The sequence below is a fragment of the Zophobas morio genome, unplaced genomic scaffold, assembly GCF_036711695.1.
Source record: "Zophobas morio isolate AGI-343-1 ecotype UQ-CSIRO unplaced genomic scaffold, CSIRO_AGI_Zmor_V1 ptg000020l, whole genome shotgun sequence".
Taxonomy (NCBI): Eukaryota; Metazoa; Arthropoda; class Insecta; order Coleoptera; family Tenebrionidae; genus Zophobas; species Zophobas morio.
In genome coordinates, this window is record NW_026972125.1 from 4536867 (window position 1) to 4553646 (window position 16780).

General features: G+C 28.0%; 2 protein-coding genes across 4 annotated transcripts; one reads left to right on the top strand and one right to left on the bottom strand.

The window, feature by feature from the left end:
- The first annotated feature begins 570 nt into the window (after positions 1-570).
- On the top strand, positions 571-1450 carry LOC135131465 (fibrinogen C domain-containing protein 1-like). Its single transcript, XM_064059237.1, has 3 exons — positions 571-597; positions 653-938; positions 993-1450. The coding sequence occupies exons 1-3, from the start codon at positions 571-573 to the stop codon at positions 1448-1450; spliced, it is 771 nt and encodes a 256-aa protein (XP_063915307.1).
- Positions 1451-9016: 7566 nt separating this feature from the next.
- Positions 9017-10019, bottom strand: LOC135131488 (ficolin-2-like). Of its 3 annotated transcripts, none has more exons than XM_064059259.1 (3): positions 9914-10019; positions 9584-9860; positions 9017-9535 (listed from the first exon to the last, which is right to left on the bottom strand). In XM_064059259.1, exons 1-3 carry the CDS (start codon positions 9977-9979, stop codon positions 9075-9077), a joined length of 804 nt encoding a protein of 267 aa, XP_063915329.1. In that variant the 5' UTR covers positions 9980-10019; the 3' UTR covers positions 9017-9074. The 3 variants fall into 3 exon arrangements, with proteins under 3 accessions (XP_063915329.1, XP_063915331.1, XP_063915332.1); XM_064059261.1 differs by having other exon boundaries at positions 9584-9853; positions 9910-10019; XM_064059262.1 differs by having other exon boundaries at positions 9584-9853; positions 9914-10001.
- Between the last annotated feature and the right edge of the window lie 6761 nt (positions 10020-16780).

Here is a 16780-nt window from a genome sequence, read left to right on the forward strand (position 1 = left end):
AATATCGTAAAACGAGGAAACGAAAAATTGAAAAATAACAAATTAAGAAATAATCAAAATTGAAAATATTTAAAAATTGAAAAATTGCGAATCGAAAAATTAAAAATCGAGAAACTAAAAGTCGAAAAATTGAAAAATTAAAACCGAGGAATTCAAAAACTGATATATCGAAAGCTTGAAAAATTGAACAATATAATTGAAATTCAAAATAACGAAATTCAAAACTTGAAAAATCTAAAAATTCAAAATTGACAACTACAAAAATTGCGAGTACATTTATTTAGAAAAATATCACAAAAGCCTAAATTGATGTTCAGATGATCTTAGACTTTCGCTAAACGGCAATCTGAATCAATTTAAAAAAGATAATTCATATACATACTAAAGCATTTATCTGTCATATCAAAAATACGGACTTATCAGTTCTTAAATTTTTTGGCTGACGAAAGAAACGGACAGCGATTAGACTCCCAATCTCAGGTTTACATTATTTTAGTCTCCCCGTGGTACCTCACAAACACACACTCCACAATGTCATCTCACGTTCTTTTTATTGTTGTTTTTTTAACTATGTTTATGTTTTCTTCATTTTACGCTGTAAGTACCACTTGTCAAAATATTCAACACACTGTGACCCGTTTCGTCATCTTAGAATGAAGATGCTGCCCCTCGTGCTGGCAAGTACCCAAAAAACTGCAAAGAAGTCCAAGACCAGGGCAACAACGTATCCGACTTTTACCTAATTCAACCCGGAACCTCCCCCGAACCCTTCGTAGCTTTATGCGACATGAAAACCCGAGGAGGTGGCTGGGCCTACATTTTGAACAGATACGACGGATCCCAAGACTTCTACATGGGCTGGGATAGTTACAAAGAAGGATTCGGTCACATCGGAGGAGAGTTCTGGCTGGGTTTGGAAAACATCCACCAACTAACAGGTAAAAACCACCAATTCCTACCACTCAAACCATTTATTTTTATTTTGTGTCCAGGCTACGAAATCAACGAGCTCCTTATCGAAATCGTCGACTGGGACGACGTCCAGAAATTCGCCCTTTACAACGCCTTCAGCGTCGGCCACGAGAAGAGCGGCTATGCCTTAAAGCTGGTCGCGGGCTACATGGGTGACGCTTGGGACTGCATGGTCCGGGAAGCTGGGATGAAATTTACCACCGACGACAAAGACCAGGACCAGAATAAGGACGGAAATTGCGCCCTGTCGTCCAACTCGGGGTGGTGGTTCCGGAACTGCAAGTGGGCTCATCTCACTGGGAAGTACTTCCCGTCGAGTGACGCGGGGTCTGAGTATGCGAAGTCCATGCATTGGCGGGAGTGGCATGGGGAGCGGTACAGCCTCAAGCAGGCGAGGATGATGGTCAGGCCGCGGCGAGAAGGGCATGCGAGGCTGTTTCCGTCGTCCAAATTTTTAAATGCAGATGAAGAAGCTTAAGTTTTGGTTGGAATGTTGATGTGTTTTTTGTGATTGAAGGTGTAGATTTTGAAAGTGTTGTTGTCAATAAATCGTGGTTATAAGGATTCGTTTTATTTATTTTATTAGTGGGTTACAACGAAGGGAAGAGGTGGTTTGCTCCCATGAAGTCGCCAGATTTGTTTTTATTTTGTTAGGCTATATTATCCATGTTTTCAAAAAATTCCTGTATATTAAAATTCAAACAACTTAGAATTTATTTTAGATCATATGGTACTACTGAAATCAAGCAGTGCCGATTTTTGATTATAATGAAAATTCTACAACTAACGTTTGTTTATTTATTTATTTATTTATTTTTTTATTTAACGCTTATCCATCACTCGGTCTGTCGTTTGTATCAGTTTATTGTACACATTTAATCCGAAACTACTGGACCGATGGCCATCAAATTGTGTATGTATATTAGAAATATTATGTATAGATAGTAAAGCGCTGACCAAAACCTGTCTGATCATTCCTACTACCAGTGCGATGGCGTCACAAAATCAAATCTTATAATTGTTCGAAAAATCTTGATTTATTAAACTACCACCGAATTTTTGCTATCACAATTTTACGTTTTTTCAACTTTTTTTCAATGTTTCGGTTTCATAATTTTTCGTTCCTGCAAACTTAATTTTTTCAATTTTTCCATTTTTCAACTTCTAAATTTTTCAATTTTTCGTTCAGTTTCTCTGCGTTTAATATTCCAATTTTTTAGTTTTTCGTATTTTTTAATTCTCACTTGTGTATTTGACTTGTGTAAAAATGTATTTGTAGTTTTTAACACTAATAAAGTATTGATTGATTTTATATCACAATTTTTTGTTTTTTTGCCTTTATTTTTCCTTTTTTTTTTTTTCAATATTTCTTCCGGTTTTATAATTTTTTGTTCATTAAATTTTTCAAGTTCCAATCTCTGATTTTTCTTCAATTCCTCGATTTTCCGGTTGTTCAATATTTCAATTTTTCGATCTCTCAATTATCCGATTTAATAATATTTGTTTTTTTCGATTTTGCGCTTTTTCCATTTTTACGTTTCAATTTTTGTTTCTTCAGTTTGTAAAGTTTTTAGATTTTTGAAAATTGTAATTTCTAATTTTTCAATTTTGTTATGTATTGCATCGAAAAATAAATGAAAAATTCAACCGAAAAATTTAAAGAATGTAAATTGAGAAAATTACAAAATCAGGTCAAGGAAATAAAAAACTGTGACTAAAATTTGCAAATTGAAAATATGAATAACCGAAAAATAAAAAAAAATAAATTAAAAAACAAAAAATTATAAAATCAGAACAATGAAAACTCAAAAAATTGTAAAAATAAAAAAAATTAAAAATCGTAACGAAAAATTTCAAATTGGACATTTGAAGAAACGAAAAACTGAACCGAAAAATTGAAAACTAAAAAAAAATTGGCAATTCGATTTTCAAAAAAGTTTTATTCATTAACTGAAATATGGAAAAATTTTAAAATCGTAAAAAGTGAAAAATTTTAAAAATACATATTTAAAATGAAAATTAGACAAATTGCAAATCAAAAATAAAAGGAAAAAAAATAAAAGTCGCGGAACTGAAAAATCTGAAGTTAAAAAACGAAAAATGGAAAAGTTGACAAATCGCAAAACGAAAACCTGAAAAATTTTCAAAATCCGAAACTCATTGAAAAAGAGAAAAATTATTAAATCAGAACAATGAAAAATTGAAAAATTGAAAAATCGAATAATTGAAACATTCAAAAGTTGGAAAATTGAAAACCTGGAAAATCGAACACCTGAAAAATTCAAAAATTAAAATTAGAAGAGTTGGATATCGTAAAATTGAAGAAACAATAAAATGAAAAATTGAAAATCAAAAATTAAAACGAAAAATTCAAAAAATGTAAATTGAGTAAAAAAAAAAAATTATAAAATCAGAGCAAGAAAATAAAAACCGTGACCAAAAATTGCAAATCTAAAATTTGAAGAAAGGAAAAATTAAAAAAAATTATTTTTATATTGTTGCCTTTATTTTTTTTTCTTTATTTTTTCAATGTTTCTTCTCATTTTATAATTTCTTGTGTATTCAATTTTCCAATGTTTGGATTTCTCAATTATCCGATTTTCTCACTTCTATAATTTTCAATATTTCGATTTAAAAATATTTCGTTTCTTCGATTTTGCGCTTTTTCGATTTTTAAGTTTCTCAATTTTTAATGTTCCGGTTTTTCAATGTTTGTTTCTTCAATTTTTCAAGTTCTTGAGTTCCAGTTTTTAGATTTTTGAAAATTTTATTTCTGATTTTTCAGTTTTACAAAACCGCAATTTATCAATTTTTTTATTCGAAATTGGTATTGAAAAATATAAAAATTCAAAAAATCCGAAAACTAAAAAATCCGAAAAAATTGAAAAATCGAAATATACTGAAAAAACGAAAAATTGCAAAACCAAAAAAGTGGAAAATTGAAGAACTGAAGAAATGAAAAATTGAAACATTGAAAAGTAAAAAATCGAGAAACTTGAAAAAGAAAACATCTATTGAATCGGAAAATTGAAAAATCGAATAAATGAAATAGATTTAAAATCCAAAAAGGAAAAAAATTTAAAAATTATGGCTATTACTGTAAAAAAGTGAAGAAGAAGAACTGAAAACTGAAAAGTTGCAAAATCTAAAAATATTTTTTTTTTAAATTTTCGAAAAATCTCGATTTATACAAACATATAACTACAAGTAAAATAAAACGATTTAAATACAAATCTCCTCTTATATATTCACGACTATAATAAATAACCATACAAACTTCCACCAACTTTTTGCTATGACAATTTTACGTTTTTTAATTATTCTTTTTCATTTTTCAATGTTTTGGGTTCATAATTTTTCGTTTCTTCAACCTTTATTTTTCAATTTTTCCATTTTTCAGCTTCTAAATTTTTCAATTTTTCTTTTCTTCAATTTCTCGGTTTGCAATTTTTCAGTTTTGCAATTTTTCGATATCAAAATTTTTCATTTTTGTCTTGTCATTTTCTGTCTGTCGTCTGTATCAATTTATTGGACATTTTATATCCGAAACTACTGGACCGATTGTCACGAAATTTTGTATGTAAGTATATAAGAAATATTATGTAAATAGTAAAACTCATAATATTTTGTAATTTAGCTTTGTAACTATGAAACCGTTTATCTCTACGAAAAAAATTGATGAGGTCATCTTATAATTTTGCCTAATAAATCCTCTCTGATATATGCAAACATGATTTTTTCTTTTTCTTCGATTTTATAATTTGTCGTGTTCTCAATTTTTTCATTTTGCAATTTTTCGATGTTACGGTTTTTCATTTTTCGATTTTTCAGTTTCTCAATTTCTACTTTTTCGGTTTTTCAATTTTTCCTTTTCCTATTTTTTCATGTTCTCGATTTTTGTCGTCCATTGTCCCGATTTTTTAACTTTCACTTTCTCCAGTTTGTGTTACAATATTTCGTTATTTCATTCCTTATATTTTTACAATGTTTTTCCATTTTATATTTTTGGTTTATGCAATTTTATCAATTCTCATTCTTTAATTTTCAAATCCCCGATTTTCCAATTTTTCAATTTTTCAATTTCGTAGTTTTTGGATTTTCAATTATTCGATTTTACAATTTCTTTAATTTGCGATATTTCGATTTTTACAATACATATTTTGTTTTTACGATTTTACACTTTTTCTTTTTTTAAGCTTCTCAATTTTTAATTTTCCAGTGTTTCAATTTTTGTTTCTTCAATTTGTAAAGTTCTTGATTTCCAGTTTTTAGATTTTTGAAAATTGTAATTTCTAATTTTTCAATTTTTTATGTATTGCATCGAAAAATAAATGAAAAATTTAACCGAAAAATTTAAAGAATGTAAATTGAGAAAATTACAAAATCAGGTCAAGGAAATAAAAAACTGTGACTAAAATTTGCAAATTGAAAATATGAATAACCGAAAAAAAAAATAAATTAAAAAACAAAAAATTATAAAATCAGAACAATGAGAACTCAAAAAATTGTAAAAATAAAAAAATTAAAAATTGGACATTTGAAGAAACGAAAAACTGAAGCGAAAAATTAAAAAATAAAAAAAAATTGGCAATTCGGCTTTCAAAAAAGTTTTATTCATTAACTGAAATATGGAAAAATTTTAAAATCGTAAAAAGTGAAAAATTTTAAACATACATATTTAAAATGAAAATTAGACAAATTGCAAATCAAAAATAAAAGGAAAAAAATTTGAAGTTAAAAAACGAAAAATGGAAAAGTTGACAAATCGCAAAACTAAAACCTGAAAAATTTTCAAAATCCAAAACTTATTGAAAAAGAGAAAAATTATAAAATCAGAACAATAAAAAATTGAAAAACTGCAAAATCGAATAATTGAAACATTCAAAAGTTGGAAAAATGAAAACCTGGAAAATCGAACACCTGAAAAATTCAAAAATTAAAATTAGAAGAGTTGGATATCGTAAAATTGAGGAAACAATAAAATAAAAAATTGAAAAATTGAAAATCAAAAATTAAAACGAAAAATTGAAAAAATGTAAATTGAGTAAAAAAAAATTATAAAATCAGAGCAAGAAAATAAAAACCGTGACCAAAAATTGCAAATCAAAAATTTGAAGAAAGGAAAAATTAAAAAAAATTATTATTATATTGTTGCCTTTATTTTTTTTTTCTTTATTTTTTTAATGTTTCTTCTGATTTTATAATTTCTTGTTTATTCAATTTTCCAATGTTTGGATTTCTCAATTATCCGATTTTCTCATTTCTATAATTTTCAATATTTCGTTTCTTCGATTTTGCGCTTTTTCGATTTTTAAGTTTCCCAATTTTTAATTTTCCAGTTTTTCAATTTTTGTTTCTTCAATTTTTCAAGTTCTTGATTTTCAGTTTTTAGATTTTTGAAAATTTTAATTTCTGATTTTTCAGCTTTACAAAATTGCAATTTTTCAAAACGGAAAATTCAACATCGTAAAACCAAAAAATCCGAAAAAATGTAAAATCGAAATAGTGAAAAAACGAAAAATTGCAAAACCAAAAAAGTGGAAAATCGAAGAAATGAAGAAATGAAAAATTGAAAAGCTAAAAATCGAGAAAGCTAAAAAAAGAAAAAATGTATTGAATCGAAAAATTGAAGAATCGAATAAATGAAAAATTTAACCGAAAAATTGAAAAAATGTAAATTGAGAAAACAAAAAATTATAAAATCAGGTCAAGGAAATAAAAATCTGTGACCAAAATTTGGAAACAGAAAATTTGAACAACGAAAAATTAAAAAAAAATTAAATCGGAAAAACAAAAAATTATAAAATCAGAACAATAAAAACTCAAAAAATTGTACAAATAAACAAAACCGTAAAGAAAAATTACAAATTAGAAATTTGAAGAAACGAAAAACTGAAGCGGAAAATTGAAAAATAAAAAAAATGGAAAATCAAAAAACAAAAACGAAAAATTATAGTTATTATTACATATTTAAAATGAAAATTAAAAAAATCGCAAAACAAAAATTGAAGAAAAGAAAAATTAAAAAATCTAAAACTGGAAAAATCGAAAAACTGAAAACCGAAAATCTGCAAAATCCAAAAATTAAAAAATGTCTTATTCAAAAAAAAGAAATTGTAAAATCGGAACAACGAAAAATCGAAAAATCGAAGACATGAAAAATTAAAAATCGAAACGTTCAAAAGTTGGAAAATTGGAAAATTGAAAACCTGAACAAATTAAAATTTAAAACTAGAAGAGTTGGATATCGTAAATTTGAAGAAACAAAAAAATGAAAAATGAAAAATTACAAATCGAAACTTTTAACAAAATAATAAAAAAAAATTGAATTGTATAAACAAAAAATTATAAAATCAGAGCAATAAAAATTCCAAAATTTGTAAAAATAAAGAAAATACCGAACCATAATGAAAAATTACAAACTGGAAATTTGAAGAAACGAAAAATTGAAAAATTAAAAAACGAAAAAGTTTTATTTATTAACTGAAACATGGAAAAATTTTAAAATAGTAAAAAGTGAAAAATTTTAAAAATCATAGGTAAATATTTAAAACGAAAATTAGAAAAACTATAAACTGAAAAATTTGCAAAATCCAAAGCTTGAAAATTTCCTTATTGAAAAACAGAAAAATTATTAAATCAGAACAATGAAAAGTCGAAAAATTGAAAATCAAATAATTGAAACATTCAAAAGTTGGAAAATTGAAATCAGAAAAATTTAAAAAGTTAGTTTTTGTTTCTTCATTTTTTCAAGGTCATGATTTCTAGTTTTTAGGTTTGTGAAAATTTTAATTTCTAATTTTTCAGTTTTACAAAATTGCAATTTTTCAGTTTTTTTATTTGAAAAATTGGAAAATCGGAAAATTTAACATCGAAAAATTTGCAAATCGGAGAACTGAAGAAAGAAAAAATTGAAACATTGAATAGCTAAAAATCGAAAAATTGCTAAATCGAATAAATGAAAAAGATTTAAAATCCATTAACTGAAACATGAAAAAATTCTAAAATTGAAAAAGTGAACAATTTTAAAAATTATAGTTATTATACACATTTATATTTAAAATGAAAATTAGAAAAATTGCAAATCAAAAATTGAAGAAATTAAAAATTAAAAAATCTAAAAGTTGAGTCGAAAACTGAAAACCGAAAAATTGCAAAATCCAAAAATAAAAATTTTCTCAATGAAAAAAAAGAAAAATTATAAAACTAGAACAATGAAATATCGAAAAACTGCACGATACAAAAATTTAAAAATTATAAAATCGCAGCAATGAAAAATCGAAAATTCTGTAAACTAGAAGAGTTGGATATCGTAAAATCGAAAAATTGCAAACCAAAAATTGAACCGAAGAATTAAAAAAATGTAAATTAAAAAAAAAAACAAAAAGTTATAAAATCAGAGCAAAAAAATAAAAAACCGTAACCAAAAATTTGAAGGATCAAAATATATAAAAAAATAAATTGAATAAACAAAAAATTGAAAAATCGAAAAATTTAAAATAGTATATCAAAGAAGTGAAAAATCGAAAAATACAAAATTTGGAGAATCGAATTGAAAAACTCCAAAACTGAAAAATTGAAAAACACACAAATTAAAGAATCGAAAAATATCGAAAACTTGGAAAATGCCCAAATCGAAAAGCTGACAAATGGAAGACTCGAAACATCAAAAAATGCAAAAACTGAAACATAGCTAAATAATTGAGAAAGATTAAATTAAAAATTTAGTTCGTAAATTTTTTACTCGAAAAATCGAAAAATTGAAAAATCCCAACCTTGAAATACCACAAAAATTAGGAATCGAAAATAGAAAATCCAGAAATTGACAAATCGAAAAATTTAAAATTGTCAAAAATTGATAAATCAAAAAATTTGATGATCGAAAAACTGAAGAGTCGAAATGTTGAAAAAATCCAACACTGAAATATCGAAAGACTGAGTAATCGAAAAACCGAAAATTGAGAAACTGACAAATTGGAAAATAAAAAAATAACAAAAAACCCTAACTGAAATATCGACAAAATGACAAATCGAAAAAAACAAATTTCACAACTGGTCATCAATTTATTGACAATTGATACACCAAGACGCAGACTTAAAATCTAAATAGTAACTGATACAAAACATCTTTTTAAAATCAAATTCTCAAACTCTTCTTTCAAACATTTGGAAGTTAACGACAACCTCGGTTGTCGCGGTCTGACCATCATCCTCGCCTCTTTCAAAGTACTCCTTATCCGGCACATTTCAAATGCCGTAAACGGGCAATTCTCAGGATTTACTTCAATCCTGTGGCCGAACTTCCCGGTAATGTGTGCCGCAGTGCATTCCCGCAACCACCACGCCGGCAAGGACTCGCTGGCGCAAGGTTCTCTTTCCCTAGTGCTGAATTTCATGCCTACTTCATCGCCCATGCCGTCTCCAGCATTACCACTATAGCCCGCTAGCAGCTCTAAAGCATAACCGCTGTCTTCGTCGCCGATGCTGAAGGTGTTGTAACGGGCGAACCCTTGGACGCCGTCCCAGTCGGCGAGTTCAACCAGGAGCTCGTTAATTTCGTGACCTGAAGAAGTATAAGTAGATTCTGTACGACTCTGTGAATCCTATTTACCCGTTAAATGGTAAATATTTTCTAAGCCTAACCAGAACTCTCCTCTAAGATCGCCGAATCCGTTCTTGTAGTCGTCCCAGTAGAGGTCAAAGTTTTGAGATCCGTTGAATCGGTTCATTATGTAGGTCCAGCCCCCTCCTGTGGTGTCCATGTTGCATAAAACCTTGAAGGGTTCAGGCGCGTGTTCGGGTTGAATTACGTAGACGTCGGAAACATGGTGGCCCAGGAGTTGGACCTCTTGGCAGTTTTTGGGATAGGTGCTACCTGCATCTATGGACTAAATGTCAAAGGAAATCACGTTGTGTTTAGACTTTGGAAAATCGTACTTACAACAGATGACGAAGAAAATTTGGACACGGCTAGAAAACTGAGCACAAAAAGAACTCTGAATGACATATTAGTTATACCAACAACAACGGTTAACGCAAGCGCAGGAACAACCGTTAGCACACACCGTTAGTGTGACGTTCGCCTTCGTCACCGTTCCGTCATCGCTGGCGCAGTCGCGCAGACTACCGCCGAACACGGACTCCGTCTACATGTTTCGATAAAATCGATACCTAGTGGAGATTAATACTGTAAGTCTAGTGTTTATTTAAGGGTCCCAGTCGTCGCGTACAAAATCGGTTCCACTGAGAAGAATTTAATTTTTCGATGTTTCAATGATACAATTTCTCAATTGACGTTTCTAAATTTTCAGTTTTCCGATTTCTGAAGTAATCTTGTTTTTATTTTCCCATTTCTTCCCAAAATTTCGATTTTTCACTTGTTCAATTCTTCAATGTTTCGATTTTTTGGGGTTTTGATGTTTCAATTGTTCAATTTTTCAGGATTTTGATTTTTCAATTTTTCGATTTTATAAGCTTACGATTTTTGGACTTCTAGATTTCCTGATTTTCAGTTTTTCGTTTTTTAAAATTTAGATTTTTCAATTTTCGGCTGTTTTATATTTCGATTTCTCAATTTTTTAACTTTTAGATATTTTGATTTTTCGATTTTTCAAATTCTAGATTTTTGATTTCTCGAGTTTCGGTTCTTCTATATTTCAATTTTTCAATTTTCGGGATTTTAAAAATTTTCGATTTTCCATCTTTTTTTAACTTTTCGATTTTCCAATTTTACAATAATCCGATTTTTCAATTTCTCGGTTTTTAAATTTTAGATTTCCAATTTTTATTTTTTTGATTTTTTCAATAATTACAATTTTTAAAACTTTCCACTCTTTCAATTTTACGATTTTAGAATTTTCTCGTTTTCATTTATTGAATTTTAATACTTTCTCACTTTTAAATTTTGCGATTTTTTATTTTTCAATTTTTCCGTCCATTTTCTTGTTTTGCAATTTTTCAATTTTTCATTTTTTTGTTTGTTCAATTTTACGACATCCAACTCTTCTAGTTTCCATTTTTAAATTTTTCAGGGTTTCGATTTTCGAGGTTGTCAGTTTTCCAAATTTTGAATGTCTGAGTTATTCTAGTTTTCAATTTTTGGATTTTGTAATTTTTCCATTTTTTAGTTTTTCTATTTGACGATTGTTTGATGTTTCGATTCCTTAACATCTCGGTTTTTCGACTTTCACAATTTTTCGATTTTTCCACTTTTAGATTTCCCGATTTTTCAAGTTTTCGATTTCTCAATTTTTCAAAATTTCAATTTTAGGAATTTTTCAATTTCTGGACAATATTTTTCGACAACTCGACTTGTCTTTTTCAATCTTTTGATGTATCGATTTCCCATGTTTCATTTTTTGTATTTTTTGATATTTAGATTTTTCTATTTGTAGATTTTTTCGATTGTTCAATTTTTCTATTTTCGATTTTTTCGTCATTTCAGTTTTGGATGTTTTCGATTCTTCAAATTTTTGATTTTGCAATTCGTCGATTTTTTCAATTTTACGGTTTTCGATTTTTTATTTTTTCTATTTGATCATTTTTTGATAATTCGATTCCCTAACACCCCGGTTTTTGGATTTTAAAAGTTTTTCGATTTTTAGTTTTCTCGATTTTTCAAGTTTTCGATTTCTCAAATTTTCAAAATTTCGATTTTAGGAATTTTTCAATTTTTCGATTTTTAAATTTTTTGTTATATCGATTTTTTGAATTTCGATTTTTCAGTTTTTCTGTTAATACAATTTTTCAAATTTTTCATTTTTAGATTTTTCAACTTCCCGATGTTTTAGTTTTTCAATCTTTTAATTTCTCGATTTTCGATTTTTCGATTACTAATTTTTTTGATATTTTAGTTTTTCGATGCTTCAATTTCCCGATTCATCAAATTCTCGATTTCTCGATTTTGAAGTTTTACGATTTTTCGATTTTTCAAATTTAGATGTTTTAATTTTGTTGTTGTATCAATTTTAGATTTTTCCGTTCCTCGATTTTTCAGTTTTTCGTTTCTTCAATTTTTGATTTGATTTGCAATTTTTCCAATTTTCACTTTAAATATGTAATAGTAATTACAATTTTTAGAACTTGTCACTCTTTCAATTTTACAATTTTAGAATTTTCTCATCTTCATTTATTGGATTTTAAAACTTTTTCACTTATTCGACTTTTAAATTTTGCGATTTTTAATTTTTCAATTTTTCCGTCCATTTTTTTGTTTTGCAATTTTGCAATTTTTCATTTTTCTGTTTGTTCAATTTTACGATATATCCAACTCTTTTCGTTTTCATTTTTAAATTTTTCGGATTTTCAATAAGAAAATTTTGATCTCTGTAACTGGGTTTTTACCTGTAGAATGATCAATAAAGATTAAAGATTAAAGATTTTCAATTTTTGGGTTTTGCAATTTTTCCATTTTTTAGTTTTTCTATTTGACAATTTTTTGATGTTTCGATTTCTTAACATCCCGGTTTTTCAACTTTCATAATTTTTCGATTTTTCGATTTTTCGAATTCTCACTTCTCCGATATAACTATTTTTCAATTTTTCGAATTTTTAAATTTTTGATTTTTAGATTTTCAATTTTTAGATTTCTCGATTTTTCAAATTTTTATTCTTTTATTTATTTAATTGAAAGTTACAGAGTGGAGGATATATCCTTTAAATTTTGGATTACTCAGTCTTTCAAATTTTTAATTTCTGGATTTTTCAGTTTTAGTTTTACGATTTTTCAGTTTTTCGACTTTTCAATTTTTCGATTTTTAACGTCCCGATTAATCGATTTTTTATTTTTCCATTTCTCGATTTCTGGTCTTTCCAGTGTTTTGATTTTTCAATTTTGAATTTTTTGATTTTTCAATTTTACGACTTGTAGTTTATGAATTCGTGTTGATTTTTTATCCTAGATATCGAGATTTTTGAAAAAAAAAATAAAGTTTTAGATATAATAATTTTCCGAATTTTCGATTTCACACCTTTTCGATTTGTCTATTTTTCAACTTTCAATTATTCAGTTTTTCAATGCTTCGGTTTTGAGATTTTTCAGTTTTTTTATTTTTCAGTTATTCGATTTTTCAATTTCTTGATAATTTTTCAATTTCTCGATTACGGTTTTTCTATTTGTCGATTTTTTCGATTCTTCAATTTTCTTATTTTCTATTATTTCGTCATTTCAGTTATGGATTTTTCAATTTCGATTTTTCAGTTTTTCGATTCTTCAATTTCCCAATTTTTTTATTTTTTCAATCTTCACTTTTTTAATATATCCATTTTTAATCTTTTCGGATTTTTAAATTTTTAGATTTTTCAATTTTCCAATGTTTTAGTTTTTGAATCTTTCAATTTCTCGATTTTCGATTTTTCGCTTACTAATTTTTTTGATATTTCAGTTTTTCGATTCTTCAATTTTCCAATTCATCAAATTTTCGATTTCTCGATTTTGAAGTTATACAATTTTCCGATTTTTCATATTTCGACGTTCTAAATTTTTAATTTTTCTATTTTTCAATTTCTGGATTAATCGATTCTTGGTTTTCCCACTTCACGATTTCTCGACTTTTCAAGGTATCGGATTTTCAGTCTGTCAATTCTTCAACTTTCCGATTTTTCCCTTTTTTACAGAGTGGAGGATATATCCTTTAAATTTTGGATTACTCAGTCTTTCAAAGTTTCAATTTTTGGAATTTTTCAATTTCTGGATTTTTCAGTTTTAGTTTTACGATTTTTCAGTTTTTCGACTTTTCAATTTTTCGATTTTTAATGTCCCGATTAATCGATTTTTTATTTTTCCATTTCTCGATTTCTGGTCTTTCCAGTGTTTTGATTTTTCAATTTTGAATTTTTTGATTTTTCAATTTTACGACTAGTAATATAATAGTTTATGAATTCGTGTTGATTTTTAATCCTAGATATCGAAATTTTTGAAAAAAATTAAAGTTTTAGATATAATAATTTTCCGAATTTTCGATTTCACACCTTTTCGATTTATCTATTTTTCAACTTTCAATTATTCAGTTTTTCACTGTTTTGGTTTTGAAATTTTTTAGTTTTTTTATTCTTCAGTTATTCGATTTGTCAATTTCTTGATAATTTTTCAATTTCTCGATTACTAATATTTTTGGTATTTCTATCTTGGGGTTCTTCGATTTTCAAAATTTTTCGATTTTTAAAATTTCTGGATTTTTCAAGTTTTCGATTTCTCAATTTCCACACTTGCTGCTACAATTTTAAAATTTGAGTATGTACAACAATTTAGCATTGGTAGCAAATTATTTTCAAAAACTATCCAATGTTCATGGTAAAACAACAAAATTTCTTCGTACTCTCGGGGTCATGAAAGGTCGATAGAATGGAAGTCGCCATCTTTAATTTTTGTCACTTTTTATAAACATTTCCATCGTGTCACTATTTTTCGTGGCTCAAAAAACGTGGTGCGGCGGTACCGCGTACTAGACTCAGTTAACGCGAGTAGGTAGTACATAAACACACATTCTGCCGTGCTCCACCATGGTACCACTTCAGCTTATTTTCGTTGTTCTTTTTGTTTTAACTAAAAGCGTTCTAGTTCACTGTGATGGCGAATCCTTTGTAAGTACCATCTTAAATATTAATCACGGTGTGATTTGCTTTATCACGTTAGGTTAAAAAATCTAGTTTCACCTATCCAAAACATTGCGATGAGGTCATGAAAAGAGGCTACAACAGGTCCGGCTTTTACTTCATTCAACCCAAATATGCTCCTTACCCCTTCCCAGTAGTATGCCACTCGGAGGGTTGGGCCAGGGGCTGGACAGTCATTCTGAACAGATTCGAGGGATCCCAAAATTTTAGCAAAACCTGGGAAGAATACCAGTACGGATTTGGCAATGTGGGAAGAGAGTACTGGTTAGGATTAGAAAATATTCATTATCTTACAGGTACAAATATCCTTTAACTATTTTTTTAATTTTTTAACTTAAACAAAGACAGAGTAGATGTCTCAGGGTTACTTTTTCTTCCTTATCAAGGCTATAACAAGAAGTTATTTAGCTTCAGTACTCAGTAAAGAGCGGATTATGGGCTAAGAAAAAGCCAAAATGGGCGATAAAAACGGGCGATTGCAGAGATCCTAATCTTCGTAATTTTCGGCAGAAAAATATTTTCTTTGATCTGTTGGGATTACTATGCCTGGGTCGTAGCCACAAAGAGAATTTTAACCCACTAGGGAGTTAAATTCTACAGCGAGTTTAGCACAGAATTTGTTAAGAAATTATGATACAGAAACTTTTGGTTGATTTTCGTGATACTTTGTTATTATTAAACTAAAATCTATAAACATTACCTTGGTGTTTTGTGAAAGTTTGAAAAGATTTTGGGGGCTCCTGATAATTTTGAAAAAGTTTGAAATAATTTTGGGTTGCCCTAGTGCTTTATTAATGCCAAAAAATCTTATATCTTAGCAAGTACTAGCCCCCCCACCCACCCTCTCTTTTCTTGGAAGGTATGACATTTGCCAAAATCAGTCTTATCTTAGTAGGTACTGTCATTTCATACAAATTTCAGGGGGTTTTATTTTTAAATCTTTTTCTGTTGTTAATTTTTCTAATTTTGTTACACCAATTAATTCGTAGTTGTTATTTATGAAACTCAAGTTCTGATTTAATTTAATTTCATTTCATTTAATTCCTTGGTTGTTGAAAAAAAAAGGAGGATTTCAGTTGGTTACTACAAACATTTACAATTTTTAAGTTGTTTGTTGTGGAAATAAGTCTACACATATTAAGAAAAAAAAGGCAAAATGTAGCCCCGCCCACCCACCCTATCTCAATTGTGACGATTTCATTCGTTGTCAGACCAAGGGGCGGAGCGTAATTATTGCAAAATCGATATTTCCCTGTATAAATTTACCATTTTAAACATGTGTTAAGTTTTTTGTTGTGAAAAGATGACTGCACATATTTAGAAAAAGAAGGTAAAATGTAGCCCCGCCCACCCGCCCTATCTTAATTGTGATGATTTTTTTATTCGTTGTGGGCCAAGAGGGCGGAGCTTAACTGCAAAATCCTTATTTTTCTACGAGGAATTGAAAACATGATTTTGAGTATCGTGTTGTTCAAAAAATACTATGTTTATTAAGATAAAAACAAGCCAAAAATTAGGCCCCAACCATGTCCATCTCAAACTCAATTGTGATGAATTTATTATTCGTTGTCAGACCGAGGGCGGAGCCTAATTGCAAAATCGATATTTTCCTACACAAATTTATCATTTTAAACATGTTTTAAGTATGTTGTTCTGGAAAGACGACGACGTATATTAAGAAAAAATGCAAAATATAAACCCCGCCACCCGCCCCTTCTCAATTATGATGATTTTTTTAATCCTTGAGAGCTAAAGACATTTTTCAAGTTTTCATCATTTTTCGTTTTTTTATTTTTGAGTTTTCAATTTTACACTTTCTTGACTTCTAAATTTTTCAGTTTTTCGATTTGCAATTTTTTAATTTTGCAATTTTTCGATATTGCAGTTTCTCATTTTTCGATTTTTCACATTCTCAGTTTTTAATTTTTGTCATTTTCAATTTTTCGTTTCCTCAATTTTTCAAGTTCTCGATTTTCATTTTCATTTTCCCGATTTTTTAATTTTAATTTCCCGATTTTGTCACAAACTTTCATTTTTTCAATTCCTTTATTTCTTGTTGTTTTTTCGATTTTTCAATTTTTCATTTCTTCAATTTTTCGAATTTTCAGTTTCTCAATTTTTCGTTTCCACAATTTTTCATGTTCCCGATTTTTATTTTTCAGTGTGGCGAATTTTTAATTTTTATTTTCTCGAT

What these genes read in the sequence shown, in the direction of transcription:
- LOC135131465 (XM_064059237.1), top strand. Translation starts at nt 571, where the DNA reads ATGTTTATGTTTTCTTCATTTTACGCT. An exon ending in TGTTTTCTTCATTTTACGCT is followed by an intron (nt 598 to 652) that starts GTAAGTACCACT and finishes TCGTCATCTTAG; the next exon opens with AATGAAGATGCTGCCCCTCG. An exon ending in AAACATCCACCAACTAACAG is followed by an intron (nt 939 to 992) that starts GTAAAAACCACC and finishes TTTTGTGTCCAG; the next exon opens with GCTACGAAATCAACGAGCTC.
- LOC135131488 (XM_064059259.1), bottom strand. Translation starts at nt 9,979, where the DNA reads ATGTCATTCAGAGTTCTTTTTGTGCTCAGTTTTCTAGCCGTGTCCAAA. An exon ending in AATTTTCTTCGTCATCTGTT is followed by an intron (nt 9,861 to 9,913) that starts GTAAGTACGATT and finishes TTTGACATTTAG; the next exon opens with TCCATAGATGCAGGTAGCAC. An exon ending in AAATATTTACCATTTAACGG is followed by an intron (nt 9,536 to 9,583) that starts GTAAATAGGATT and finishes ATACTTCTTCAG; the next exon opens with GTCACGAAATTAACGAGCTC.